General features: G+C 38.3%; 7 protein-coding genes across 9 annotated transcripts; 4 read left to right on the forward strand and 3 right to left on the reverse strand.

Annotated features, from left to right (window-relative positions):
- Positions 1-4,847: 4,847 nt before the first annotated feature.
- Positions 4,848-7,065, forward strand: LOC104736022 (uncharacterized). The gene is made up of 5 exons (XM_010455934.2): positions 4,848-5,426; positions 5,517-5,554; positions 5,696-5,966; positions 6,175-6,461; positions 6,602-7,065. Exons 1-5 carry the CDS (start codon positions 5,094-5,096, stop codon positions 7,044-7,046), a joined length of 1,374 nt encoding a protein of 457 aa, XP_010454236.2. The 5' UTR covers positions 4,848-5,093; the 3' UTR covers positions 7,047-7,065.
- A 115-nt stretch (positions 7,066-7,180) lies between these two features.
- Positions 7,181-10,727, forward strand: LOC104736023 (aspartate aminotransferase, cytoplasmic isozyme 1). Its single transcript, XM_010455935.3, has 12 exons — positions 7,181-7,469; positions 7,665-7,736; positions 7,846-7,907; positions 7,996-8,079; positions 8,204-8,303; positions 8,409-8,529; positions 8,685-8,848; positions 8,991-9,128; positions 9,267-9,388; positions 9,777-9,871; positions 9,984-10,104; positions 10,446-10,727. Exons 1-12 carry the CDS (start codon positions 7,416-7,418, stop codon positions 10,528-10,530), a joined length of 1,218 nt encoding a protein of 405 aa, XP_010454237.1. The 5' UTR covers positions 7,181-7,415; the 3' UTR covers positions 10,531-10,727.
- Positions 10,728-11,795: 1,068 nt separating this feature from the next.
- On the forward strand, positions 11,796-14,761 carry LOC104706287 (rop guanine nucleotide exchange factor 10). Of its 2 annotated transcripts, XM_087482224.1 has the most exons (8): positions 11,796-11,937; positions 12,140-12,288; positions 12,404-12,520; positions 12,616-12,770; positions 12,872-12,946; positions 13,253-13,528; positions 13,621-13,947; positions 14,030-14,761. In XM_087482224.1, the coding sequence occupies exons 2-8, from the start codon at positions 12,150-12,152 to the stop codon at positions 14,432-14,434; spliced, it is 1,494 nt and encodes a 497-aa protein (XP_087338350.1). In that variant the 5' UTR covers positions 11,796-11,937; positions 12,140-12,149; the 3' UTR covers positions 14,435-14,761. The 2 variants fall into 2 exon arrangements, with proteins under 2 accessions (XP_087338350.1, XP_087338351.1); XM_087482225.1 differs by having other exon boundaries at positions 11,804-12,288.
- An 18-nt stretch (positions 14,762-14,779) lies between these two features.
- On the forward strand, positions 14,780-15,412 carry LOC104736025 (uncharacterized). The gene has a single exon (XM_010455937.3). The coding sequence runs from the start codon at positions 14,874-14,876 to the stop codon at positions 15,318-15,320; it is 447 nt and encodes a 148-aa protein (XP_010454239.1). The 5' UTR covers positions 14,780-14,873; the 3' UTR covers positions 15,321-15,412.
- Positions 15,413-15,506: 94 nt separating this feature from the next.
- LOC104736027 (aldehyde oxidase GLOX1-like) lies at positions 15,507-17,945 on the reverse strand. The gene is made up of 2 exons (XM_010455938.3): positions 17,178-17,945; positions 15,507-17,084 (listed from the first exon to the last, which is right to left on the reverse strand). The coding sequence occupies exons 1-2, from the start codon at positions 17,622-17,624 to the stop codon at positions 15,759-15,761; spliced, it is 1,773 nt and encodes a 590-aa protein (XP_010454240.1). The 5' UTR covers positions 17,625-17,945; the 3' UTR covers positions 15,507-15,758.
- A 1,143-nt stretch (positions 17,946-19,088) lies between these two features.
- LOC104736028 (uncharacterized) lies at positions 19,089-20,534 on the reverse strand. 2 transcript variants are annotated; one of them, XM_010455940.3, is made up of 2 exons: positions 20,029-20,534; positions 19,089-19,281 (listed from the first exon to the last, which is right to left on the reverse strand). In XM_010455940.3, exon 1 carries the CDS (start codon positions 20,514-20,516, stop codon positions 20,049-20,051), a length of 468 nt encoding a protein of 155 aa, XP_010454242.1. In that variant the 5' UTR covers positions 20,517-20,534; the 3' UTR covers positions 19,089-19,281; positions 20,029-20,048. The 2 variants fall into 2 exon arrangements, with proteins under 2 accessions (XP_010454242.1, XP_010454241.1); XM_010455939.3 differs by having other exon boundaries at positions 19,089-19,285.
- A 2,245-nt stretch (positions 20,535-22,779) lies between these two features.
- On the reverse strand, positions 22,780-26,859 carry LOC104736029 (putative sulfate transporter 3.5). Its single transcript, XM_010455942.3, has 10 exons — positions 26,401-26,859; positions 25,385-25,589; positions 25,122-25,293; positions 24,957-25,022; positions 24,532-24,645; positions 24,304-24,420; positions 24,080-24,206; positions 23,445-23,984; positions 23,257-23,333; positions 22,780-23,170 (listed from the first exon to the last, which is right to left on the reverse strand). The coding sequence occupies exons 1-10, from the start codon at positions 26,735-26,737 to the stop codon at positions 23,018-23,020; spliced, it is 1,908 nt and encodes a 635-aa protein (XP_010454244.1). The 5' UTR covers positions 26,738-26,859; the 3' UTR covers positions 22,780-23,017.
- Between the last annotated feature and the right edge of the window lie 80 nt (positions 26,860-26,939).

A 26,939-nucleotide genomic window follows, 5' to 3' on the forward strand; every position in this document is an offset into this window, starting at 1 on the left:
AGTGAGTGTTACTAACGATTTGTTAAAAGTTGTGCAGGTACAAGCTCTTGATAATCCATCCTCTGACTCATTCCAAGCTGAAAGGGATCTCCACTCTAAATGGATCTTCCTTAGGGGAATTGAGGAGTCTTTCTTCAAGCAGAAGTCTAGAATCAATTGGTTACAGTTAGGGGATCAAAACACTTCTTTCTTCTATAGAGTTGCAGTTGCTAGAGCATCGTACAACTCTATCAGGTCTCTTTGCGTGGATACTGGACCATCTACGTCTGACCCCCTTGAAATGAGTAACATTGCTGTCTCTCACTTCCAACAGATTCTTGCCCCTCATGATCTGCCGCATATCACTTCTCCATTCTCTTGGTTTATAGAGCTTCAGAACTTCCACTGCAGTGAGTGCCATAAAACAGTCATTTCTTCTTTTCCTACTGCTGCTGAAATCACATCGAACCTCCTCAAGCTGAACCCAAACAAATCTCCCGGGCCTGATGGATTCACTTCAGCTTTCTTTAAAGTAGCTTGGCCAATTGTTGGTTCTGAAGTTGTGTCAGCCATTCAACGTTTCTTCACTTCAGGGTTCCTCCCATCTGCCACAAATGCAACAATACTGACGTTAGTCCCTAAAAAACCAGGCTCTACTTCTATCTCTGACTACAGACCAATATCGTGCTGCAATACAACTTACAAAACAATTTCAAAGCTGTTGGTGAAAAGACTGAAAGTCATCCTTACAGAAGTAATTCTTCCTAATCAAACTGCTTTTATTCAAGGAAGATTACTTATAGAGAATACACTGCTAGCCTCAGAAATTGTACAAGGTTATCATAAGTTTGGAGGACCAAAGAGAATAACTTTAAAAGTTGATATTGCCAAAGCTTTTGATACTATCAGGTGGGAATTCATATTTCAATGCCTAAGAAGTCTCCAAATCCCTGAATCTTTCTTAAGATGGCTAGAAGCCTGCATTTGCACAACGTCCTTCTCTGTTGGGTTTAATGGAACTACTCATGGTTACTTTAAAGGTAAAAGAGGGCTCAGGCAAGGTGACCCCCTTTCACCTTACTTGTTTGTCCTCTGCATGAATTGTTTGTCCATAGCTCTAGATAAAGCAGCAACGGATGGGAGATTCAACTACCATCCTAAATGCAAGAAGACAAGACTTACACACCTCTGCTTTGCTGATGATTTACTGATCTTTTCTGATGGCTCTCTCCAATCTATCACAAGTATCTTGGAGGTGTTGAAGGATTTTGAAAGTAGATCAGGCCTGGCAGTAAGCATCCAAAAGAGATCATTATTTGCTGCAGGTTTTAAGACACATGAATTAGATCAACTCCAACAAGTTACAAAACTCTCAATTGGTTCCCTTCCGATTAGATACCTTGGTATTCCCCTATATTCCAAGAAGATCACCTTGTTGCAGTGTGCTCCTCTAATCCAGGCAATAAAATCCAGGCTTCACTCTTGGACGGTCAAATCTTTATCCTTTGCAGGAAGGCTGCAACTGCTATCTACTGTTATTGCAGGAATTATTAACTTCTGGTCAAGCTCTTTTATCCTTCCTAAAGGCTGCATCTCAGAAATTGACTCCATATCTGCTAAGTTCCTTTGGAAAGGTAAAACAGAAGGGCATACTGCGGCCAGAGTATCTTGGGAGAATGTGACTCGTAGTAAGGAAGAAGGAGGCCTTGGGTTAAAGGACATTTTAACATGGAATACTGCTTCTGCCCTTAAGCTGATTTGGTTGTTGTTTTTCAGACCTAGCTCCATTTGGGCTCACTGGTACACTACAGAGATGTTAGATGGAAACATTAACAACTTCTGGGTCATCAATACAAGACAGAAATTTTCATGGCTAGCAAATCAGTTGCTGCAACTTCGTGATTTAGCTTACCCATAGATCAAACAATATGTAGGTAATGGGGAAAACTGCTACTTCTGGTCAAGCAACTGGTCTCCATTTGGAAAAATCAGAGATTATCTTTCACAAGAAGGATCAGTGAGATTAGGTATCCCTCAGTCATCAACTTTAGCCGAGCTGTGGGAGAATGGGAACTGGATCATGCCTCCTGCTAGGTCTGAATCTCTTGTGAGAATCCAAGCTTATCTCTCAACAATTTCACTTTCAGAAACTCAAGACTCATATGAGTGGTGGCCTAATAATCAGATTTCCGAAAAATATATCACAAGTGACATTTACCACCTGCTCCGTGATCAAAAACCGTTAGTTACCTGGTCTAGAGAGGTATGGTTTTCTGGAGGAATTCCTAAACATAAATTTCTTACTTGGTTGATGGTACTAAACAAAAGTCCGACTATGGATAGGATGTTGAAGTGGGGACTAACAAGCGACCCCACATGCCTTCTTTGCAATGCCAATCCAGAATCACGCTCCCACTTGTTCTTTGATTGTAGTTTCTCAGGTGCCATATGGGCTAATATCTCTCACAGATGCAACTTTAGATCATCTCAAGATTGGGATACTCTTCTCTCCCAGCTTCGAGTATACTCCACCTCCAAGCCAAACAGAAAACTTCTACTAATTGCTTGGCAAGCTTCGATATACTTCATCTGGACGGAACGAAACAATTGTCTGCATCGAAACACTTTCAAATCGGTGGATACTTTGATCCGTGATGTTGATCGTTTGGTCCGGAACAAAATAGCCAGCATACGCCTCTCAAACCCACGCCAAGCATCACAAATGCTTCAGATTTGGTTCTCCTAAGATTCTCTGATCATCATCACTCTTCATCGTCTCTTTCAACTCTCCGTCGTCTCTCTGTTTGTTTTGACTACTTGTGATCTCCGTCAATCAAATTGGGTATTTGATTATTAGTTTTATGGGCCAGCTATCATGTACTAAGTAGATTCAAAATTTGGTTCTTTTATTGTGTGTTTGGGCTAATTAGCCTATTAAGCCTTTTAGGCTTTGTAACATTTGCTTTCTCGTACTTTTAAATAGAAGATCGATTATAAAAAAAAAAAAAAGCTTTACTTACGAACTTTGTCCAAAAAAAAAAAAAAGCTTTACTTACGAACAATAAATCATCTCAAGTTATAAATATGAACTTAGAAGAGGTTGAAGACAAAAAAAAAAAAAAGAGAGAGCGGGGAAGACAATGCCGAGAAGAGAGACCCAAGCTACCAATTTAACTAATTACTCAGTTTATTTCACTAACTTAAACTTAGCAATGGTTCCGTAAATTAATAGACAACTGAAACTATATATACTAAGTTTGCTATAGAAGTTACTCTTCCAAAACAAGAGCACCCCACACATGTACGTCTTCCTAAGTTGCTAATGTGTCTTCATAGACGTTACCAAGTCTCTTTGTTTTTTTTTTTTTTGAACATCAAAATATTACTTGAAGTCTCTAAAAGCTGATAGCAGGCTAACAAAATGTTTTTAGTTGATTACATAGCAAACCTCGTTCTACCACTAAAGGAAGGCTCGCATATATAGGAGCATAAACAAAACTCGAAAAGAATGAAAACAAGAAGTTTAAAACATAATCAAAGAAGATGATGATGAACGATAGGTTTTACGAATTCACATCAATCCATATGATTGATCATACGTCTTGACCATATCATGATCTAGCGATTCACTATCACAGAAGTTTCTACATATGAGATCTCAAATTAATAATACTACATGAATATTACAACTTTAGCGCATTTATGAGTGGAAACAGATCAACTCCAAAACCACTCATGCTTGGTTTGCGTTACGACCTGGTTACGTGATTCAAAGTTTCAAACTCTACTTCGCTAATTTCAGATTATGACTTATGATGTTGCACACTTTCTCAAATCTTCCAAATAATATTGAACCAATCAACGGCTACTATCTATATAACTAAGCTGTCTAATTTTTCTTAACATTTTCTTTATGTGGAAAAAATAAATAGAATTTTACATCCTTAGTTAATTTTTTTCATCTTATTTGCTATAAAACATCTAGCTGTAAATGAAGAAATAGTGGTCAAAAATTAAATAAGTTGGTTAACTTTTTTTTTTTCCTCAAAATAAGTTGGTTAACATTTAGGGAATTTGGCACCAATAACCCCAAAAAAAACTATATTTATCTGACTGACCATTATAACCACTTAAAGGTGATATTCCATATATTTTGTGTATTATAAACTATTTTGTCCTTCTCCTAACCACCACCCTCACCACCTTTACTTCCTTGCCACCACCACCCATACTCCCTATCACCACCATTACCATCCCCACCTTTTACCACCATCACCCCTAGGGTTCTTCTCGATAGGATAATCTCTAGGGTTTAGATTTCCTCCAGCCACCATCACCATTGACGACCAACTCCGGTCACCGGAAACCGCTACCTCCGACCACCGCCGCCACCTCTGGCCGCCAGCCACTACCATCCTCCTCAACTACCACTACCATCATAACACTAAAACTGTCATTTCAACTACCCCTAATCCTATTCTTCTAATTTATTTAAATTATGTGCTATATTCTTCATACTATTTATTATATTGGTTATCTCACAAATTGACCCTAACATTTATCCACTTAAATAACATATATTCAATGCAACTTTTTTAAAAATATCAAACTATTTAAACACACTAATATAAATGATATCCTTCAAATTAAAACACATATTAATAATCTATTGCTATATTACTGCGTCTTTTATAACAATATACATTAATTGCTGTTTAGCAAATAATCTCAAAATTGAAAAGAAAAGGCTAATTAATTAAAACAGTTAGGGTTAATGATTCCTCAATTCAGTTCAAGGGAAAGGAAGAAAAGTTAGAAAACCAACCATATTTATTTTCCCTGGTTTACACTTCACACCTAGTTTGGTTAACTCTTAACTCTTTTCCTAGTTTGAGTTAATTGGTTCTTTTTTTTTTTGAACAAACCGGTTTAATTAGTTAACCAAAACGATTTTTCACAACCAAAAAAAAAGGGATAATTTTTTTTACCCGAAGGAAGAGAAACGTGTAAACATCGTCTGGTTGGAAAATGGCGAAATATCTTCTTTAACATCACACTACTTCTTCTTCTTCTCCAACTATCCCGTTAAACTACTAAACTCAGGGACGGGAACCATGGCGGTCACCTCGTTCGCCGTCCTTCCTCCGTTCAATTACACCTCCACCACAACCGATAGATCTTCTTCTTCTTACTCATCTTCGAAACTTCTCCGCATATCTCAATCCCGTTCAAATCCTCGTTATTCAAATGTGCTTGTCTCTTGCTCGCTGAATCAACCTTCTGATGATGCTTCCGACGCTGCTCTTTTCCTCGAATCCAATTCAATCGCTGATTACATGAGGTTCAAGCGCCGCTCCGACGCCGGAAATGGCACAAGCGAGTTACAGACAGCAATCGTCGGTTATAAGAAACGTTTCCCTTGGATTCTTCTCAACCCTTTCCTTCAGGTTACCTCACCATCTCTGTTTATGTACTGGGTTTTTACATAAATTGAGAAAGTTCACATCTTTATCGATTTCATCATCTCTGTGTTGCAGGTAGATTTAGTCTCAACGATTCATATTGCAGATAAAGAGTGAGCCTTTCTTCTATTGTAGTTACCACTTATTGATGTTGTCTTTGTTTTTGTTTACCATAGTAGTGCGTTTGATTGGGTTTTTAGCTAGTTTCTTGTAATGATGACATATACGGTTTGGGTTTGGGTTTGGGTGTGTAGGTACTTTACAGCTCTGCAAAAGGAGCTTGAACAATATGATTCTATCTTGTATGAGATGGTGGCTAGTAAAGAGACCTTGGAGAACAGAAGAAACCCAATTGCAGCCAAGAAGCTCAAGAGTTCTCGTTCAAAAGGCTTTAGTATTCTCGGGTTCATTCAGCGGCAGATGGCAAGAGTACTTACACTTGATTTTCAGCTAGATTGTTTAGATTACGAAACTGAGAATTGGTACCATGCTGATCTCGATTTCGAGACATTCCAGTTGCTTCAGGTTTGTTTCCAAAACTATTAGAGTTACCACTGTCAGTTTTGAGTAGTATTCTCTGGCTTCCACATTGTTGGCTTGTCTGTATCTTGGTTATAGTTTTTGGGATGGTGGGAATCGTTATTACTTGATAGCGTAGAGAGTGCAGTAACTATCAGTTGTGTGATGTCTGATTAATCTCTTCTCTATTGGTGCTCTTTCAAATTTGATGCAGAAGGAGAAAGGTGAAAGCTTCTTCTCATTTGCCAGGGACATGACTATTAGATCAACAAAAGCAATGATACAGCCAGCTCTGGCAACTGAAGGCCGTGATTCTTGGAGGTCAAAGCTTCTATGGGTTTCAAGGGTTTTTCCTATGCCTCTTGTGGGTCTTTTTCTAATTGGGGCATTTTGTGCTGACTTTGGAGATCAGACGTCAGACTATCCAGAATTGGAAGCGCTTTCACGGCTTGACTTTGGAGCTGCTATGAAAGTTTTCCTTGCTAAGAGATTAACATCCGAGTAAGCACACCCTTGTAAATATTTCTGAGGTTTACTTGACACAAGTCTTTTCCACAAAGATAGGGTAACGGGCATGCAAAGATGTGTATAGGCTAGTAGTGGGAAGTTAACAATTGCATATTTTGTGTGTGTGTGTGAAGGCTAACGCAAGAGACATCAGATATAGAGGAGAAATCAGTGATCATAGGTGAGAGAAACCGAGCAGCAACTGAAGCATTAAGAAGAGCAATGGAGCAAGGGCACAAGAGAATCGCGATACTGTATGGCGGAGGGCACATGCCTGACCTGGGGAGACGACTTAGAGAAGAGTTTGATCTTGTTCCTTCAGAGGTAAGATGGGTAACAGCTTGGTCTATCAGGAATCCAACGGACATGGAGACAACTTCTTTCCCGATCCTCAGGAGAATGGCGGAGGCTCTGCGCTGGCGGTTGAACCGATACCAAACATTGGCATTGCTAATATTCTCATCAGTCCTTGCAGTGGATTTGTGCTTTTGGGAGCTCTTCTTTAATTCGACGATTGACTGGGCTTCTCATATAGGTGCGGAGTTGTACCAGTTTGTAGATGATACAAAAATTGTGTGACTGACGCAAAAGAAAGAAACCATGTACAAAACATACAGTCTTAAAAACAAAAATAGCTTTATTACACAGTCGCTATTGTAAAAACAAAAATCTATTGAATTATATTTAACCAAAAAATAGTAAGAAAAATAATTATTACAAAAAGGAAAATAGAAGATTTGTCAAAAAAAGAAAAATGGAAATTAAAAAGGTTCGACTTGTTGGGCAAGTTCAACTGGTAATGGTTGTACTTGTATCTATAAAGCAGCAGCAGCGCCCACAGTTAAAGTCAAAAAAAAGTTGGAATCATTAAAACTTTTGTCAAAGGAAAAATAAAGAATATAAATTGTCATTCAACTCGTTCCTCGATCTCCACTGTTTGCTAATCCAATGGAGTCCGTCTTTTCAAACGTCGCTCGTGCTCCCGAAGATCCTATTCTCGGTGTACGTTACTTCTTCGCTATTCTCTCTTGATCGATCTTACTGAGTTGATTTTTCATTCCGTCTTTGCTTGGATCTATATACCTGTCGTGATCCATATGTGTGTTCTCACTAGAACTCAGTTTTGGATATGATTCTTATTTAGCTATTTTGAGATAAAGGTTTTAAATTTATGATTTTTTGTTTGGAAAAAAACAGGTGACGGTTGCTTACAACAATGATCCAAGTCCTGTTAAGATCAATTTGGGTGTCGGTGCCTATCGTACTGAGGTAACGAATCATCTTAATTGGTCTCAGTTGGATTCGATTAACCGTTTCTGCAAGCTTTGATATTTATTTTTGATTAATTTCTTTGTTTTTTTTTTTTTTTTTAATAAAGGAAGGGAAGCCCCTCGTTCTTGATGTGGTGCGAAAAGCAGAGCAACAGCTCGTGAACGACCCGTGAGTTTTGCAACAATATTATTACTTTGTCGTGTACTTGTCTTTTTCTTGTTAAATGCCTAAAAACTTTTCTCTACTCTCATGTAAGGTCCCGGGTGAAGGAATACATCCCCATTGTTGGAATTTCTGATTTTAACAAGTTAAGCGCCAAGCTCATCTTAGGTGCTGATAGGTAATATATTTCTACTGTTGATTTATCATCTTCTTAGCTGTGTTTGTTTGTTTGTTTGTTGCTCTATAATTCACCCCCTTTAGTTCATAGTGTATGATAACATTCTCGTTTTTTTGTTGGGCAGTCCTGCAATTGCAGAGAGTAGAGTTGCTACAATCCAGTGCTTGTCTGGTACCGGTTCGTTGAGAGTTGGGGCTGAGTTTCTCAAAAAGCACTACCACCAAGTATACTTCTCTCTTTTTTTTTTTATAGTTTTTGATTAGTTTTGACGGAGGTTGAATTAGGTAAATCATTAGAACTGTTGCTAACTGTGGTTCTTATTCTTCCAGAGTGTCATTTACATTCCAAAACCAACTTGGGGGAACCATCCCAAAGTTTTCAACCTGGCTGGCTTGTCTGTGGAGTATTTCCGCTACTACGACCCTTCAACCCGTGGACTCGACTTCCAAGGTTGATTTCTTTTTTATTGTTCCATGAATTGTGTCTTTCACCTTCCCTGTTGTCACACTTGCAAATGAAGTTATTTTAAGATTGCATTCTGTCAAAACATTTCATAAAAGGGCATTTGATACAAACTTTAACCTTCAATGTCAAAAAAATAACAGGCTTGCTTGAGGATCTTGGTGCTGCACCATCTGGAGCTATTGTCTTACTTCATGCATGTGCACACAATCCCACTGGAGTTGACCCAACCTTTGAACAGTGGGAACAGATTCGACAACTTATGAGATCTAAAAGCTTATTACCCTTTTTCGACAGTGCATATCAGGTAACTCATTAAGGAATTCTTCCTTCGTTGCTTTATTAAACTGTTGTTTACAAACAAATGAAAACCTGTTATAGAGTATGCTTGAGTCTTATCTAATGTAGAAAATCAGCAGCCTGACTCCTTTTTCCTATCCCTTTTGTAGGGTTTTGCTAGTGGTAGCCTTGACACTGATGCACAGTCAGTCCGTACCTTTGTTGCTGATGGCGGTGAATGCTTGATCGCTCAGAGTTATGCCAAAAATATGGGACTTTATGGGGAGCGTGTTGGTGCCCTTAGCATTGTAAGGAACCAAACTTCTCGATTTCATCTTTGCTTCTATTCATCTGACATTGTCATTAGTCAAAAATGGAATCTAATGGTGTAGTACAAGAATACAGTATACTAGAAGTGCATCTAATCTTTGTGATATAATGTGTAGGTCTGCAAGTCAGCAGATGTGGCCAGTAAGGTTGAGAGCCAAGTGAAACTTGTTGTGCGTCCCATGTATTCTAGCCCACCTATTCATGGAGCATCCATTGTTGCCACCATTTTGAAAAGCAGGTAAAATGTGTATCCTCGGAGACAGAGCAACTAATAAATCCAAGCTTTAATTTTCTATTACTAGTGAATATTTTTTTGTTGGGGAAGGAACCTTTACTCCTGAGTTAATGTAGTACAAGTACATTTTTCTAGATAGATATACTAGCAGGGAAGCTTACATAATAATTCTCGAGATAATAGGCAAGTAGACAGAGAGATCTCTACCGTTTCTTCTGTTAGCAGTATTTGATAGCTTATGCTGTGTTGAAAATGGTTATGCCAAGTTTTTTGGAATCATGCAAAAATCACTAGTACTGTCATTTGCGCATTATCTAACTTTAAAATGAATCTCTTTATGGAATTAGTTTTTGCTCCAAGTTTCTAATTTTCTTTGTGCGCATCTTGGCAGTGATATGTACAACAACTGGACCATCGAGCTGAAAGAAATGGCTGACCGCATTAAGAGCATGCGCCAACAGTTATTTGATGCTATTCAAGCTAGAGGTTTTCATAAAGCTTGTTTTCTCTTATATTCCATTCCTTTTATCTTCTTCCCGGGTTTGCATAATCATTACTCTGCATTTTCTTTGTTCTTGACACGTTATCTGGCTTGCAGGTACACCTGGTGACTGGAGTCACATTATCAAACAGATCGGGATGTTTACTTTTACCGGATTGAACAAGGAGCAAGTTGAATTCATGACCAAAGAGTTTCACATTTACATGACCTCTGACGGGTGAGTCAACTTAATATCCCATCGTTTCTTGTTAATATCTTTAGGCATATGAGAGAGTTTGGTTTCTGAAATGCATAAAACCATGATTATATATATGATATGAAGATAGTTCTAAGATACTCTCGCCAAAGTATGAGAGGAAATAATGAGACATATTTAGAAGTACGTACATCCACGAATTTCATTATGTTCTTCCTAGGTATGTGAACCAAGATATAGTTGCTTTGAAGTTTTGAGAAAGTGATAGATCTGAATATCACATTCTTGCTACAGAAATTATAGTGAAACAAAGGGAAATTAGAATTAGTAAATAACAGAAGGGTGATTTTGATGTATTGCAGGAGAATAAGCATGGCAGGTCTAAGTTCGAAAACAGTGCCTCACCTTGCTGATGCTATGCATGCTGCAGTCACCCGCCTCGGCTAAACTAGCGACCATATATAATTTGTTGTTTCTACAAATAAAATGCGAAAAACAGAACAGCGTTTTTGTTGGCTAATACTATGAATGATTTTTCTTATGGTATCATATGTTTCCTCATGTCTTTGATGTTTTAACCAAACTGAGGATTGTGACATTGAAATCTACAATTTCCAACGAAAATATTTGTTACTTTGATTGAATTCTCTTGCAACCAACATTTGCTTCATATAAAAAAGTAAAATTATATGAACTCATGATTCTCCACATGAGAGAATTCATGTAGGCAAATAGATTAATTTATTGTATGGCCAAACATTGTTTATTGCAGAAATTCCAAATATCTTGTTATTTTTTATTTGATCACTTAGCATATAAGTTTTGGTTTGGTTCTCGCTGGAGATAGAGAAAGCTTTGGCACACGTAAGAGAAATTATGATGTGCTTGTATTAAAAAAAAAAAAACTTTGTCGGAATTGTAGGTAGACTCATTTGTTTAAAGCCCCTAGCTAAAAAAATGTCAATACATGAGGGAGTTGGATGAGAAAGTGAGATCATAAATGCCACTTTTTCAAATGATAATTTACACGACGTGATTAAACGATTAAACCATAAAGGATATTGAAATCAAATCCTTTAAATTATACAGAAATGTTTAGACTTGGTACAGAGTCGGGATGTTACATGCCCCCATGCCACTACTGTACACCAACGAATTAGTCAATCAGATTTTAAAATTCGATTGTGTCACTTTTCTGACGATAATTTTCCTACAACCAAATTCCAGCCATATTTAATTTTTCTTACAACTAAAGTCTAGATCAGAATTATATTATAGGGATTAGTAATAACGATCCGCAAGCACAAATCATCCCTCCCCCAAGTTTAGCACACATAGGATTCTATAACTCGGGTCCTGTAACACTAAAACATAATTTTTCTAACCAGTTGAGACAATCACACATCAAGATGTAGATATACATTAGTTAGAAAATTTTCCTACAATCTCACTAAACCAAATGTGGATTAGCTCAAATAACGAACAATGACTTACTTAATTCACGGAATCCCAAGTGAATCATATAAGCAGCCGTGAGGGTGAATTCTAAACAATTGAAAGATAAAATAAATACGTAAAGTCTAGGGGTATCTTTAACCGCCCTTCTACTATATTTATCCTTTGTTTTCTTAATTTTGAAACATGCACGCACGTTGTCTCTCTCCAGCCCTAGAAAACGAGACGAACATTTCTATGTTTCATTTATCTGCACCAACTCAAAAACAAAAAAAACAACTGGAAACAGAAAAGTACAGAACATAAAAGTACTTTTTTGCTTCTTTTTGTTTTGTTTTGTTTCATTCGGTGGTGAAAGAACTGAGACAAGGGAGAGCGAAAGGACTAGTTTCTTGATCTGTACGTCTCTTTTGCTTTCTTCTTTTTCCGTTTTGTGGATTTCATTTGCTTTGTGTTTTTTTATTGCAATATTTTTTGTCAAGAAGAAAATAAAAAAGAGAGAAAACAAAAGAAAGTGTTTGGAGAGATATAAATTGAGAGGAGTAAATTTGGGAATGGTGCGGACATTAGGACGTAAACTAAGCTGGCCAAGATCTTTCAGTTTTAGAAAGATGTTCGATGGTCGGAACTCTGGACATTCATCCTTCTCTTCTCGTGGGGATGGCATGCATACACCCGAGCGCGAACTCGCCATACATGAATTGGACGCTTCCCCATCGACTCGCAGAGGCAAGCAAAATAGGAGATCAGGTATACAACATATTAGCTTTACATAATCTTTGTATTGATCCCTATATATACAACATATCAGTGAGACTAATTAATTTGGAATCCTTACATAATCTTTTGTATTAATCTATTTCAGACATGGAAGTGATGAAGGAAAGATTCGCAAAACTGCTGCTTGGAGAGGACATGTCAGGCGGAGGGGATGGAGTGACCTCTGCGTTAGCTTTGTCAAATGCCATCACCAGACTCGCTGGTACATATTTTGACATAAACTTTTAAATTTAATGTCTAGTTAACTATTTGAATGGTTAAAATAATTCACAAACTATGTGGCTTTGGTATTGGCAGATTCAATGTTTGGGGAGCAGATGAAATTACAGCCTATGTATCCTGAGACAAAGGAGATTTGGAGGAAAGAAATGGATTGGTTATTATCTGTGATTGATCACATTGTCCAGTTTGTTCCTTCAAAACAAATGGCGAAAAATGGCCAATTCACTGAGGTAAAGGCATACATTAGTCAATAATTATGTAGATAACCAACAATTCCTAGTGTTTTTTTTTTTGTTTTTTTGCTTACTGACCCTGATTTTCTCCTTTCTAGATCATGGTGACGAAACAAAGAGATGATTTGCTGACGAACATTCCAGCCTTACGCAAGCTTGACTCGGTTCTTCTCGTGAGTTTTAACTGCACCCGCACCGCATGATTGTTTCAGCTACGGTTTAAGAAAAACGTTGGCTAAATAACATAACATTTTAGTACATTTATTTTATCAAAAACCAAACCGTTTGCAAATTATAAGCATGAAATATACATGAAAACGCCAAAATCACTATCATCATCTCAATTCATTTTAAGGTGTTCATGTATTGTAAAATGATCATGATACATATATTCACACTTAGAGATTAGTTGTATGGAAACATCATCTTCGTTATTCTTTCGCGGTAGCATCCTACTAATTCAATTACTGATTTGGCAGGACACTTTGGACAACTTCAAGGATCAGAAAGACTTTTGGTATGTGCCAAGAGACATTGAGGATGCAGATCACAATAAAGATTGGAGGAAGCCTGATGAGAACTGGTGGTTACCAGTTGTTAAGGTTCCAAGTGATGGTTTGTCTGAGGAATCACGTAGGTGGTTGCAAAATCAGAAAGATTCTGTAGCACAAGTCCTTAAAGCCGCCACGGCCATCAATGCTCAAGTATTGTCTGAAATGCACATTCCTGATAACTACATTGACTCTCTTCCAAAGGTAATAATTTACACTTCTTCATGAGTTTTCTGTTTCATTGCAAAATTTACTCTATAGCTAAGAAGCTGATGATGAGAGGGTTGGTCTTGTAGAATGGGAAGACAAGCCTTGGTGATTTCCTATACAAGAGCATAACAGAGGAATCCTTTGATCCTGACTACTTCATATCTTTCTTGGATTTATCAACGGAATACAAAGTGCTTGATCTAAAGAACAGGATAGAAGCTTCCATGGTGATATGGAAAAGGAAGATGTGCCAGAAAGAGAAAGACGGGAAATCTCAGTGGGGATCAACTGTTAGCTTAGAGAAGAGAGAGCTCTTCGAGGTCCGAGCCGAGACCATATTGGTTATGCTCAAACAACAGTTCCCTGGGATCCCACAATCCTCACTCGAAATCTCCAAGATTAGAAACAACAAGGTAATAAATTAATAATAAAACAAAGACAAAACAACAATGCAACAAAGTATACTAGAAACTAAGTTGTGATGGTTCTTTACAGGACGTTGGACAGGCGATATTGGAGAGCTATTCAAGGGTATTAGAAAGTCTAGCTTCAAAGATAATGTCAAGAGTAGAGGACGTTCTTGAAGCTGATCGGCTAGTTCAAAGACAACTAATGGGAGAGGCAGAGACAAGATCAGAAAGCGAGGCGGAACTAGAGTTCGAAGAAACCGAAAAAGTGGTTGGTGCGGAAACACCAAACTCGAGGAAACTATCAGACTTCATAGGGTGGAAATTATCATCCGAGACTAAAAAGCATAGTTCAATGAGTGATATAGAATTCTTCCACAGAGTTGAGGAAGCGAAGGAGAAGCCAATGATGAAGTCCCCAAGAGCTCTACCTAAGAAATTTTCATATCTAGCAAAGTTAGAGAACATGAGAAGCCCTAGTGACAGACACTGATAGTGAAAATAGAACAGGGCATAGAAGAAAGAACAAAGAGAGAGAGTGAGAAAGAGAATAGGGGATCGGAGGCTATTTTGTGTGAGAGAATGTGTACATATATATAACAAAATGCAGGCATTGGTTTTAGGATTTGGTTTATCATGTTTGTTATTGCTTGTTTGACTAATTGCTTCCTGTTGTTGTTGTTTTTTTTTCTATAAAAAGGAAGTGTGAATCAGTGTGAAACAAACCTATGTATTTGTACTTTTGGTTATTTGGTATTTGTATTGTAACGTCTATAACATTTGTTTACTGATGCAATTATTTAAGCGATTTTGTTACCAATACGAATCGAACCGCGCCAATGGCATATTCCGTAATAATTAATTAATCCTCCAATCAAAAACGAAAACAAAGCAGAGAGTCTCATCGAGAGAGACATTGACCAATCGCAGCAATGAAGGAAGACATGGAGAAGATGGTGGCGGTAGGGCTCGTATGGGGAGCCACTAATGCACTGATCCGCCGCGGCGCTCTCGCCTGGGATAATAGAAAGTCTTCAACAACAGAGTCTTCTTCTTCTTCTTCTTCTTCTTCTTCTTCTTCTTCTTCTTCTCCTACTCTTCAGATCCGCCGCAAAATCATGATCGCGATCCGTGACTGGATCAATCTCCTCCTCTTCTGGCAATACTCAGTTCCTTTCCTCGTCAACCTCTCCGCCTCCGCTACGTTCTTCGCCTTACTCAGCCACGCTCCTATCTCTCTAGCTGTTCCGGTCACCAACGCAACGACTTTTGCCGCAACCGCCGCTTTTGGGATTCTTTTAGGGGAAGAAACTCAAATCGGACCTGCTTTGTTAGGTACCAGCTTCATTGTTTTTGGAATTTGGCTATGTCTTGTCTGAATTTGGAGATTTTTGTAAACCGTGCGACTCTTGTTTCCGCGACATATCTGTTTTTGTTTGCCTGAGGAATTGGTTCATTCTTTGTTCTAGCAGTAGACGATACTTGTGACTGGCTGTGATTGAAGATTTCATTATAATAGGCAAAAGAAGGTAATAATAGTAAAAGAATTTTTCTCGAATACAAAATTTAGGGGGAGAACCAAGGAAAAAAAATTACTGAAAGGTTTACAATTACATGAATAGAAAGAAAAAAAAAAAAAAAAAAAAAAAGCGTAAGAAAAATGATTAAGAAAACACAAGAATTGGGATGGATTAATGATGGCATTTACAATAATATAGAAGAAAAACAAAAAAACACACTGATCAATGTTACGATTTTTTTTCCTTTTTCATATCAAGATGTTACGGCATAAGACAAATGGGTAAAAATCATCGTTTTTAGACGACTTGAATCCATTCTCCAGTGCTGGGAACACCCTTGTGGACGGCAAAGAGAAGATAGTAACCGGGAGGAGCGATGTTTCCATTTGGTGGTGCGACTGCCTGGATATCGTAACCAGCACCAGCGGGTTTGACATTAGCGACGCCCAAGATGAGCATCCTCATGTTCATGGAGATACTGTGTGTTGTGAAGGCAGGTGCTAACATGGTAACTTTGAGGTTCTCCTTGGTCGCGCCCTTTTGGTTAAGGTCGACCTTCACGTTGAAGAACTGTCCGTATCTGACCTGTTTTGGTGTGCCGGCGGCGACGATCTTTGGCCTCATGTTGGCTAGAGCCGGGTCGAGGTAAGGTGGGGAGAATTTCTCAACGCGAAGCTCCGTTGGGAACTCAACGTTGTACTTGTAACCGTCGTTGGTGTTGCTTCCACCGACAAGAACCTTACCATCAGGGAGGATGATGGCGGTGGAGTGGTACATACGTGGGATGGTGGAGGCCTGAAGCTCTTTGAAACGCTTTGCACGTGGAGCACGGGGCTTGTACAAGATGGGAGAAAAGGCAGGGTCTTTACCGTAGCCCCATCCAGAACAACCACGTTTAGCTCCGTTTACTAGAAGGATGTCTCCGTTGGGGAGGATGACAGTGTCACTCATGACTCGTGGCGTCGGCATCATCTCTGTCTTCCATCGTGGCTTCGCGCTATTGATCCTTATCCTAGCGCAATCTTGCAATGCAGGATCGAATGTCCTTCTACCAGCCCTGTAGTACGAGTCTTGTTTGGTACCACCGCAGACGAGAACCTCGGCGGGGATGACCTTGGGGTTTTTCACGTAAAGTTGGATGGGGAGGAGGGCGGAGGAACCTGATCCGGGGTAGTTACGGGCACCACCTGGGAGCTGAGGGAACTCCTTGATGACTTGGTTTGTTTTGGGGCTTAGAAGAATGGATCGGTTGTTTGCGAAAATGAAGAGGTTGCCGTCGGTGTTGAGCCACACGAAAGGGTAAAGGTTGTTCTCTTCCGGGTCGTCTGTCTGCTTGAGGAGCAATGAGTCGTAGAGCTTCCTGTTGTTCTGTCCTTCCTCTGGAATGTACTCGTAGTTCAAGGCGTCACGTCCACCGATCACGAAGAACTTGCCGTCAGGGAGAGTGGCTTGCGTTGAGTACCATCTCTTCGCAGCCAATGCCTGAGGGTATTCTTCCCACACGCAGTTATCACAGCTGGCTAGGTACCTTGCGGTGTTGGCTCCTCCATTGTATCCTCCGGTGCTCACCAATGTCCCGTTTTTGGTCAAACCTCCGGATGAGCACCATGTATCGGTGGCAAGCTATCATGAAACATGTGAATGCAAAATATTTAATTCAAATCCATATAATATAATTCTATTTAAAGAAGATCTTGTCATAGAGTTTGAACATACGGAGAGAGGCTTAATGGCGCCGGTGTTGGCATCAATGAGAACCGAATGAGCCCAACAATCGATCCGGTTAGTCTTGGCGTCCACGACATGGCATGGTACACCTGGAGGCAACTTAATCTTTGAAATTCTCCAAATGGTGGCGTCGTAGTACTGGACCTTGTTGATGACTGGCATCAGAATCGCATGCATACCGGACACACCAGAGTTTTCCAAGAAAAGCTCCCACTTACCACCCCAGTTTGTCTGAGCTTCCATACTCCCACCTCCTCTTCTTCCACCTTTTCCAGCCACTGCCGCTGCAGGCTGTGGTTTCACAGCCTTCGCCGCCCCATTGCCGTGGTTGAACCCAGGGAGGAAAGGTAGAAACGGTAGAGGGAATATGGCCTCCGACACAGCTGCGAGGATAAGGACAGATACTGTCCATATGACTCTTGTTGAGGCTCTCATTTTTTTTAACTTTTTACTTTTTTTTTTCTTCCCCTGTTTTGCTTGGGGAAATGAGATATTGGATCCCAGGCTTATTTGGATTATGATATGCCTGAACAAATAAGCTTACCGTCTCTACGTATTTTATAGGCTATTTTCACTTACGTTTATTATTAGCTATTGCTAATTTTAAATGTGTGGGTAAGAAGACGTCTCCCCAAAACAACCTGTAGTTGTTTTTGTGGAGTTTTTGTGATGGAAGAAATTATTGGTGTGGTGTTTTCATATCTGTCTCTCGTGCTTTCTTTTTTTACAATGACGTGGTCATGCAGACAATTCCTTAATTTGATGTCATACAGCTAAGGACTATATCCTTCCTTACATGACATCCTCGGATGGATCCAAAAGTTTTTTAGTAGGTGCATAATACAAACACAACATTGTATATATACCACATTTTTTGAAAAGTAAAAAAGCAACGTGAAAATGGTTGGCACCATACTCCCAACCAACATAATTAATGAATGCAAACATTTTTATTTGCTAAAATTTCTGGATTTATTTTTGCAGACTGTGACAGTAGGAGGTATATATAACAAGATGGGTGCCTTAAAGCGACAGACTTCCCAGTGAAGAGACCCGCGATAAAAGAGCAATAATTACTAATTAAGAAGAGTATGACCCTCCAAACCGAAGCTGAAGAGTGTCTTGCAATTTTGCTTTGTGTCTTCTAGCGGAGCAACCGAGCAAGTGTTCCGAACCCCACGATCAATCACTTTGAACAGTCCCTCAACCGGAGTGCTGAGTAAATATATGATCGTTTCTCTCCCGCCATATGGTTAAAATAACTGCTTGAGCTGGTATGAGCCTTTGAAAGGCCATCTGTTTTTCCTGAACATGTGCTTTGAGCCAAGCAAGGAAGTTTGGCCATGCATTGGAAATGGATGCTAACATTCCCGGTCGAACCAACTTAACAATTACACTATGCCTGCAAGCATCAACGTAGACCCGGCCTAACGTTAAGATCTTTCCTTTTTTAAGAGAAGGGAATATTTGTGCTAATCTTCATGAAGTTAACCCATTTTCCAAAAGAAAACAAAAGAAAAACTTAATCAAACTGACAAGATAAATAAATGCGGTCGTTCCCACCAAAAAAAAATAAAAATAAATGCGGTCGCATGTTGTTGTCTGGGACCGATTTTGATTTATTGGGGACCCTAATATTTTCAAAGTGTAAGAACATAAAACTTGTTCATACAAATGAGTCTCTTGAATTTGATGAGGACTCACCGTACAGGTCAAAGCCATCGATAGGGTTTGACTAGTCTACGAAAATCACTGAGGTTATCTTTTGCCATTGTAAACACTTCAATGACAAGAGCACCCAGTTTCTTAGTTTGGATGTCGCCCCCTGATATATACTTCGATAATACCTACTAATAATTTCTTGGGTTTTTAGAAAGTAGACTAATTATGGGACGTTCCTTTTCGTAGTCCAATAATATCACATTGGTTGATAACTTACAAGTTACAAACTTCCATGAAACACTTAGGTTTAGGGAGAATAGAGTCGTGGTATTCATTGCGGTTTTTACATTACAAGCTCTGTTTTACCGGATGGATATAAATATATATTACAAACCATTTATTCACTTTGTTCCTTCCTGCCTTCATAGATCTGCCTACAATAATGAATACGAGAACCACTCGTCAATAATCAAATCAAACCATCCCAGATTGCCAAGCACGAAATTGTTGTTGAAACAGAGTAACAGACCTAATGAAAAAGCAATCTACATAACATTAAAGTTCCGATAACACCATAACATCATGGTCTAAGAAAACAATTGAAGGGATCAATGAATGAATACACAGCATCTCCTGAAAATCAACACAAAGGACGTTCAAGTTCTCATGACCAACTGAAGCTTTTGTTTGGTATTTACAGTTGTCCATGAAAGGCTAAACCTATCAGACGATCAGTCCAAGTCCAACAGTGAAGGAAAGAAGCCAAAATCATAAGAAAGACTAAATCTGACTCAATATACAAAGGTACATGAATCAGAAAAGCAGCTGTAACTCTGTAAGGAATCTAGTAAAGCTCTTTTAGTAAGACAGTCTAAAAACAAAGACCACACAATGCCTTAAAGAGGGACTTATAATAGGTTACTAACATCCAACGTTGAATTAAACTGCAAAGCTAGTAACTACTCTTCAGGAGATACAAGAACAAGACTGATCTCACATTATCTATCACCTCATAAGTTAAATCCCACATTACTGGCACAAACACAATTAACAAACAGAAACAAAAAACCTTAGATAAGATACGCAAGTCTCAAATTCCAACTCAATTCGAATATCCTAAATTCATAACCACAAAAGATTTTTATTAAAAAACCTGAATTTGTAAGAAAGTTCAAACCTTTAAATTGCAAATTGAAATCAAGAAGACGAACGTTTGCCTTCACAATCAAGACTGTTATCAAAGTTCTTAGAAGGGTATTTAGCAGTAACCCCAGCGACTTCAAAGACGAGGTTATCCCCAGACGATCGGATCCCAGAGATAGACCACCACTTGAAAAACGCCCGGACCCGAATCCCTTGGAGCTCCGCGATCTTGCCTTGAGAGATCCGACCCGTTACTTTGTTGGAGTAAGTGGCGATGTAGTTATCAGGAGGGAGCGTGATTTTGCAAGTCCCGTGGAGGAAGAGGGAGAAGTCACCGGAGGTTTGGTTTAGGACGTAGTCTTTCACGGATAAAGGGAGTAGCCCAATTGGGAACCCATGATTCGTGAGCTCTGCGTGTGCACGACTCGGTGTCTTCTTCACCTGGGGATTCGGATCGTCCTGTAGGGAGAAGATGGGTGACAGAATCAGGAAAGAGGTAAGGAACAAGAGAGATATCTTCATTGTTTTCGTTAAAGAGATAACAAATTCGAGTTTTTTCACGTTTTTAGAAGTTTTTAAAGTTTGGATCGGGTCACCCAATCATACCCGTTTAGTCTAGTTACGGTACGGTTGACCAAAGTACTTTTAGTCTTAATTGTAACTATTTAATAAATGGTTACGGTTAAATACGACTCTGATTAAAATATTTACGGTTAGATACAATTACGGTTTAAATACAGTTTGGTTAGGGTTTGAACTACAATTATAACAGGGACCGACTTAAACATCAGCTACACTCGGTGCAAAAATTAATTTTTAAAGAATCATAGACAATGGAAAGAATATTTCTGTATCTCATTGCATAATACTTTACATGGCTTTTATAGACTACAATAGAATCTGATAATATCTAGTTACAATCAATGTAATATACGATAACAATCGTATCTCAATCACAATCGTATCAATTAACATTGATCAGATCTTTGTTAACTTGTTGCGCAAGCTACTGAGATGATTCCGTAATATCCTCCCTCAAGTTGGAGCATGCCGCTTGCAAATGCCCAACTTGACCATAATAGCTTTAACTTGACCATTCTGATCACAAGTCTTGGTTGCTCTTCCAAGACCTGAACAATTTTGCATATAAACTGCAAATAAAATCTTGCAAATGACCAGCAGACTCATTGCTTGCCATTGCACAATTTCAATCAGGGGTGCTTCTATACTCATTATCTTCCACACAACCTCGTTTCTTCCTTGCTAAGCTATCTGCTCAACACCATTGTTTTCGTGATCGTCATGCTTTTAACATCCGATGCTTGTCGGAATTTTCACAAGACAACCAAATCCATGTTCTGAACTTGATCATGTCTCCATCGTCACATCTCGGTTTCGATCAGTATTCATCACGGTGTTATACTCCACCGTTGAGTCGGTTCGTCGATGTCACAACACAAGAGTTGTGTGTGACACAAGGATTCCTTCAATTTGTGTTCTTGTTTGTCGGGTTCGTAGATACTTCTTCATGTCCATCTTCTTGGACTCCACTGTCGTTTTTTTTTTCATCATCGGATCTGGGCACCATTGGAATGAACTTGAGTGATAATGACTCATGAGTTCTCCGTCGTGGCAGTGCCACCGTCTTCGTCTTCTCATCCACCTCGTCTAACTTTATCATGTCGGAGGTGGAATCATCAAAAGTTTTAGAAACTTTTTGATCGTATATCTCTGTCGTCATCCTCACTGTTTTCATCCTTGTCATCTTCATCACCGTCTTCTTTGACGGTTGTCATAATCGATCCACAAGGATCGACCTGCTCTGATACCATAAAGAATCGTAAACAATGCAAAGAATATTTCTGTATCTCATTCCATGATACTTTACATGGCTTTTATAGACTACAATAGATTCTTATAATATCTAGTTACATTCAATGTAACATACGATGACAATCGTATCTCAATCACAATCGTATCAATTAACATTGATCAGATCTTTGTTAACTTGTTGCGCAAGCTACTGAGATGATTCCGTAATAATTTTGATTGGAGAAAGAAAAACCCAAAAACATTTATCCAATGAAAATATGAAAGGTTAAGTAGGAGTAGAAAGAAATCACTAACGTCTCTAATCAGAATTAGGAGGAAGATACAAGTTTTATCCATTAGGTATTCGAGTTACTTACCAGATTTTGAGGTAGCTTGTTATAGTTGCATAATTTTCGTTGAAAACAAAACAAAATGGGAGAAGCAACGATATGTTGCATAAAAAAAGGAGAAGAAAGACAACTATATTGTTCAGAGTTTATTAAATAGTTAGGGTAAAGTTAAAAGACAAAAAATTGAATTTGGGCTGGACATGGTGCAAATACACTTCTTGCACTAGGCCAACGCCGGGCCTTACAATATAGTTTTGGTCATGCCTACTTAGATGATAGGTTGAATAGCTTGGATGATCATTCATCCAATTTTTTACCATCAGAACTGAATAAGTTAGAAAACTTATTCAACACATTCAACCAAAAAAATTGGAGAATGAACAAATTATAAAAGAAATTTGTTCAACTCTTTCATCTCTTATTTAGTGGATGAATGAGTTGAATGATATTCATCATGTCGATTACAACTTTTTAAGTATTTATTAATAATTATCTTCGTCCTTGAAAATTTCAATTTAAGGGAGGAATATTATCAACTTAACCGTTAGCTTTTTAGGTGGTTTTGATGTTGATTAAGCTTAAATTAATGTATATTGAGATATAAGCAACTTTGTACAGTGGTCTTTTGTTTATTAAGTCAGCAAGACTGAAATTTCTCCATTACTCATATCTTTCTCTATCTCTCGGTTACAATTATCATAGCCATGAAGCACTTATAGTGGTCTAATCAAAACCATTTTATGATTTTTAGTCCAGTAATTACTCAAGAGATACGCATATTATATTCCATTGACCCAACAGAAAAAGAAAAGAAAAAAGATAAGCATTTCATTAAAAGCTTCTAAGATTCCACTAGGGACGTCACGGTTCAGGTTTGGCCGTGGATAGATTAAATCGGCATGCTTGAACTGCGTCGTCAATGGATAAGAACACATACTCCTTTCCTATCTTCTCCACAAAATGCGATAGCATCATCTTTTCTAAGACTTCAAATCTTGGATTTATTAGCACCATCTGCAATAAATTAAGTATATATATAAATTTTCATTTGAGCAAATATTAGAAGGACGCTTCAAAAAAAATTGAAAGGTATTATAAACCTTGATGTCTTTTGCTCCAAGGATTCTTTGAACTTCAAGTAGTGTTTCCATCCCTGTCACGTCGATGGTTGAAACTCCTGAAGACAACCATAATAATTAGCAATTAAAAATGAAACGAAACATATACATGTTTGCTAATACAAGATTATATTAGTGAGATGTCTAATGTGAAAATAAATTAAACTCACCGGAGAGATCAAGGAGAAGAAACTCGACGGCTTCAGGTTCATCACGAATCCACCTCAAAATCCGTTCGCGGATGTAAGTGCTGTTGGCAAAAAAAATAGGAGATCCCAATTGAAGAATGACACAACCAAGCATCTCCTCGGAGGTTGGGTACTGTTCTATGTCTCGAAACATAACCGAGTTCGGTATTCTTCCTAATTTACAAGTCGACGGCCTTGCAACGTACAACAACGCTCTTAGGATAGAAAACCCAACGGAGATGATGAGACCGTAGTCCATGCTAATGAAGGAAACACCGAAAAAAGCGGACATGCAGACGACGAAATCAAACTTGTCAACCTTGTAGAGATGGTACATCTCCTCGTAGTTGATGAGTCCCAACATGGCTGACATAATGATGGCTGAGAGACCAACCAGTGGTGTGTAGCTGAATAGAGGCGCTAGGAAGAGAAGCACAAGCATCATGCAAATGCCCATCACTACATTAGACATTGGTGTCTTTGTCCCCGCGTTGTAGTTCACTGCCGTCTTTGAAAATGGCCCTGAATATATCCGGCCATATTAGTTAACGATACATTTTAATATTGAAACCTAATATCTAAGATCTTCGGCCATGGATTTATTTGTTATTAGTTACCTGTTGTCAAATAGCAAGAAGTAAAGGAGCCAACTACGTTCATAAGACCAAATGCTATCATCTCTTTGTTCCCGTCCGTTTGTTCGTTCTTCATTACAGCAAAGCTTCTTCCGATTGCTATCCCTTCCTGAAAATTATACGTTCATCTTTTTAATAAATCATACATATATTATATATAGTCAAACATGAGCTATATAAAAAAAATGCTGGATATAGTTATTTACGGCCAGAGCGATGAGGCCAGTGACGATCCCGGCCTTCAAAACCATCGCTAGATACTTGGACTCAAAGTTCAAATGTTGAATAGAAGGAGGGTTTAGTCCTTTCTTTAAAGGCCCCACCTGTATGCAGAAACATACTATTAATAGAACCCCTAGTTGCTCAAAGTCTTAATACATGTTCACACAATTTTAATTAATTATGTTTGGCATGTGAGTATTGAAATTGCTCACAGTTTGGATCCCGTGTGCTGTTCCTTTTACCAGAAAAGCAACTACACAACCCACAATGACGACCACCATTGGACCCATTGCTGATACCCAAAACAGCTTTGGGTACCTCTGCTTCTGCAATAGTTACAAATTTTCAATCATATTAATTCTAGTGAAACATTTAATTTGAGAAGAGCCATTTGACTTTTAACATATGTGAAAGGGTGCTTATGTGAAAATAAGGTAACATGGTATCTAAATTATCATTTTCTGAAAAATTAAACTCAAAGTGGTATGTTAAAAGGTGATCAGCAGTGATGACAATTAATAATAAATAGAGAAAAGAAAAGTGGAAGATCTTGAAAGGTCCAAATCCAATACTTTTTTACTAAGTGGATAAAAAGACTTAAATAATTGAAATAAAGCTAGAGAAGAAGAAAAGTTACAATGTATCGAGTGGATTGTAGGAATACAAGAAAGCAGATGCCAGCCAATGTACTTTGCCACTTCCACTGCACCAAGTAACACCCTCCCAGGGTAACACAATTAGCAATTGGTTTTAATTTCTTGTAATTATATATATTTTAAAGAGAAAAAGAAAGAGAGATGACCTCAGCGCGGTTGTCTAAGATTGAGTGGATAACTGACACGACGTCCGTTTTGTGCGTAAAATGGGCTAAACCAAAGACGCCCTTAAGTTGTTGGAGGAGAATGATGATTGCGGTACCGCCCATGAAGCCCGTTATGGTCGAATGTGACAAGAAATCCACCAATATCCCCAACCTACATATATATATATTTTTTTTCTATTAAGTAATAAAGTAAAAAACGTTTTTTTTAACAAAAATATAGAGTGGTCTACACATATATGTACCTTAGGAATCCCATAGCAAATTGGAATATACCGGTGACGAAAGTGGCGGTGAAGATCAAATGAAGGTAGAGCTCAGGATCATTTTTGGACATCTCCTCACCGAATGTCTCAGCGATCAGCAAAGAGCATGCTGCGACTGTTCCCACCGCTAGATTGTTTGAACTTCCAAACACGGCGTACACAAATGGCGGCACAAAGCTTGAATCTGAATTCCCATAATTTTTGTTTTTAAAAAGAAAAATGGGAATATTAGATATATGTTCAATATTAAAATCTATTAGAGCGAATTGTACTATACTGTCTTAACTTGAAATATATAAAGAATTAAACTAATAGGGGAGTTCCTTATTGTTGGTTCATAAGAACAAGATAGAAGATAAATAAATTGAGACGAGTACAGTTGGCAACACCGAGTGTCAGTTCGTGTGGGACAACAATGGACTGCCAATATCATTTCTATTTAAGGTTCATCTACCTATTTTAGTCACACAAGAAAAACATGAAAAAACTCATCTAAATATTTTCATATTTAGATTTCAATTATATAGACAAGAATCAAGTATATATGGAAGTTTTCAGAAATGATTTGTTAATTTTTTTAAAATCGGTATTTAATATCTTTTACATTAATTCTTGTTTTTAAACTCTTGAAAAAATCAAACTTAAATGGCTTTATTCTGTTTATTTTCAGAATCAATGTATACAACTTCTTAGTAATATGAAGTTAAAAAAAATCAGGATCATATTGGTGCCATAGTATAGCCTGAGCTACATGGCTTAACGGTAGACTAAAAATAAATATCCAGAGTAAAATCAGACTAATTACTATGAACACATAAATAGTTTATTTGTTGTTTTGCAAAATCGAAATTATACACCTTTTTGCGAAATCACATTAAGAAACATGATTTACTATATATATAAAAAAATCATATTTCTTAACGAATGTTCTCATTGGATGCAATGATTCATATATAAATGATGTTGCATAATGAAAAAAAGGGAAGGGAGCTCACATAGGCCTATGATGGGAGGAATACTGGCGAGCTTAGCATAACTTATTCCCTGAGGAACCGCAAGACTGGTGATGGTGATCCCGGCCAGCACATCGTACCTTAGTTTTTGCATATTGTACTTTGGGAGCCACTCAAAGACTGGAACAAAATACTCCAACAACTTTTTTGTTTTCATCAAACCGTTTGGCTCTTGCGCAATCGGTTTGAATGGATCGTCGGGAAAGAAGGTTTCTTTACATTTTTTTCTTAGTTTTACACCAAAGTTTCTCGGGGCCGAGAAATTTACTCCGCGGCCCTTTGGTGATGACGAGGAAGAGTTTGTTATTGCACCCTCCATAGTTACAAAAGCTGTGTTTTGTGTTTTTTTTCTTTGATCTTCTCAGTTCTCTTTGTAGAGTAATTGGAGAGTATGGTTGTATATATAGATGGAGGTGGCCAAAGAAAGTGGTAAATACTGTTAGAGATTTATTCCACGTTGACCCATGTTTTAATAGGGTGTGTGGTGTTCTTTGTCTTTTTATGGTTATAAAATCTGCTAA

This window comes from Camelina sativa, chromosome 13 (assembly GCF_030686135.1).
Source record: "Camelina sativa cultivar CO46 ecotype springtype chromosome 13, ASM3068613v1".
Classification (NCBI taxonomy): domain Eukaryota; kingdom Viridiplantae; phylum Streptophyta; class Magnoliopsida; order Brassicales; family Brassicaceae; genus Camelina; species Camelina sativa.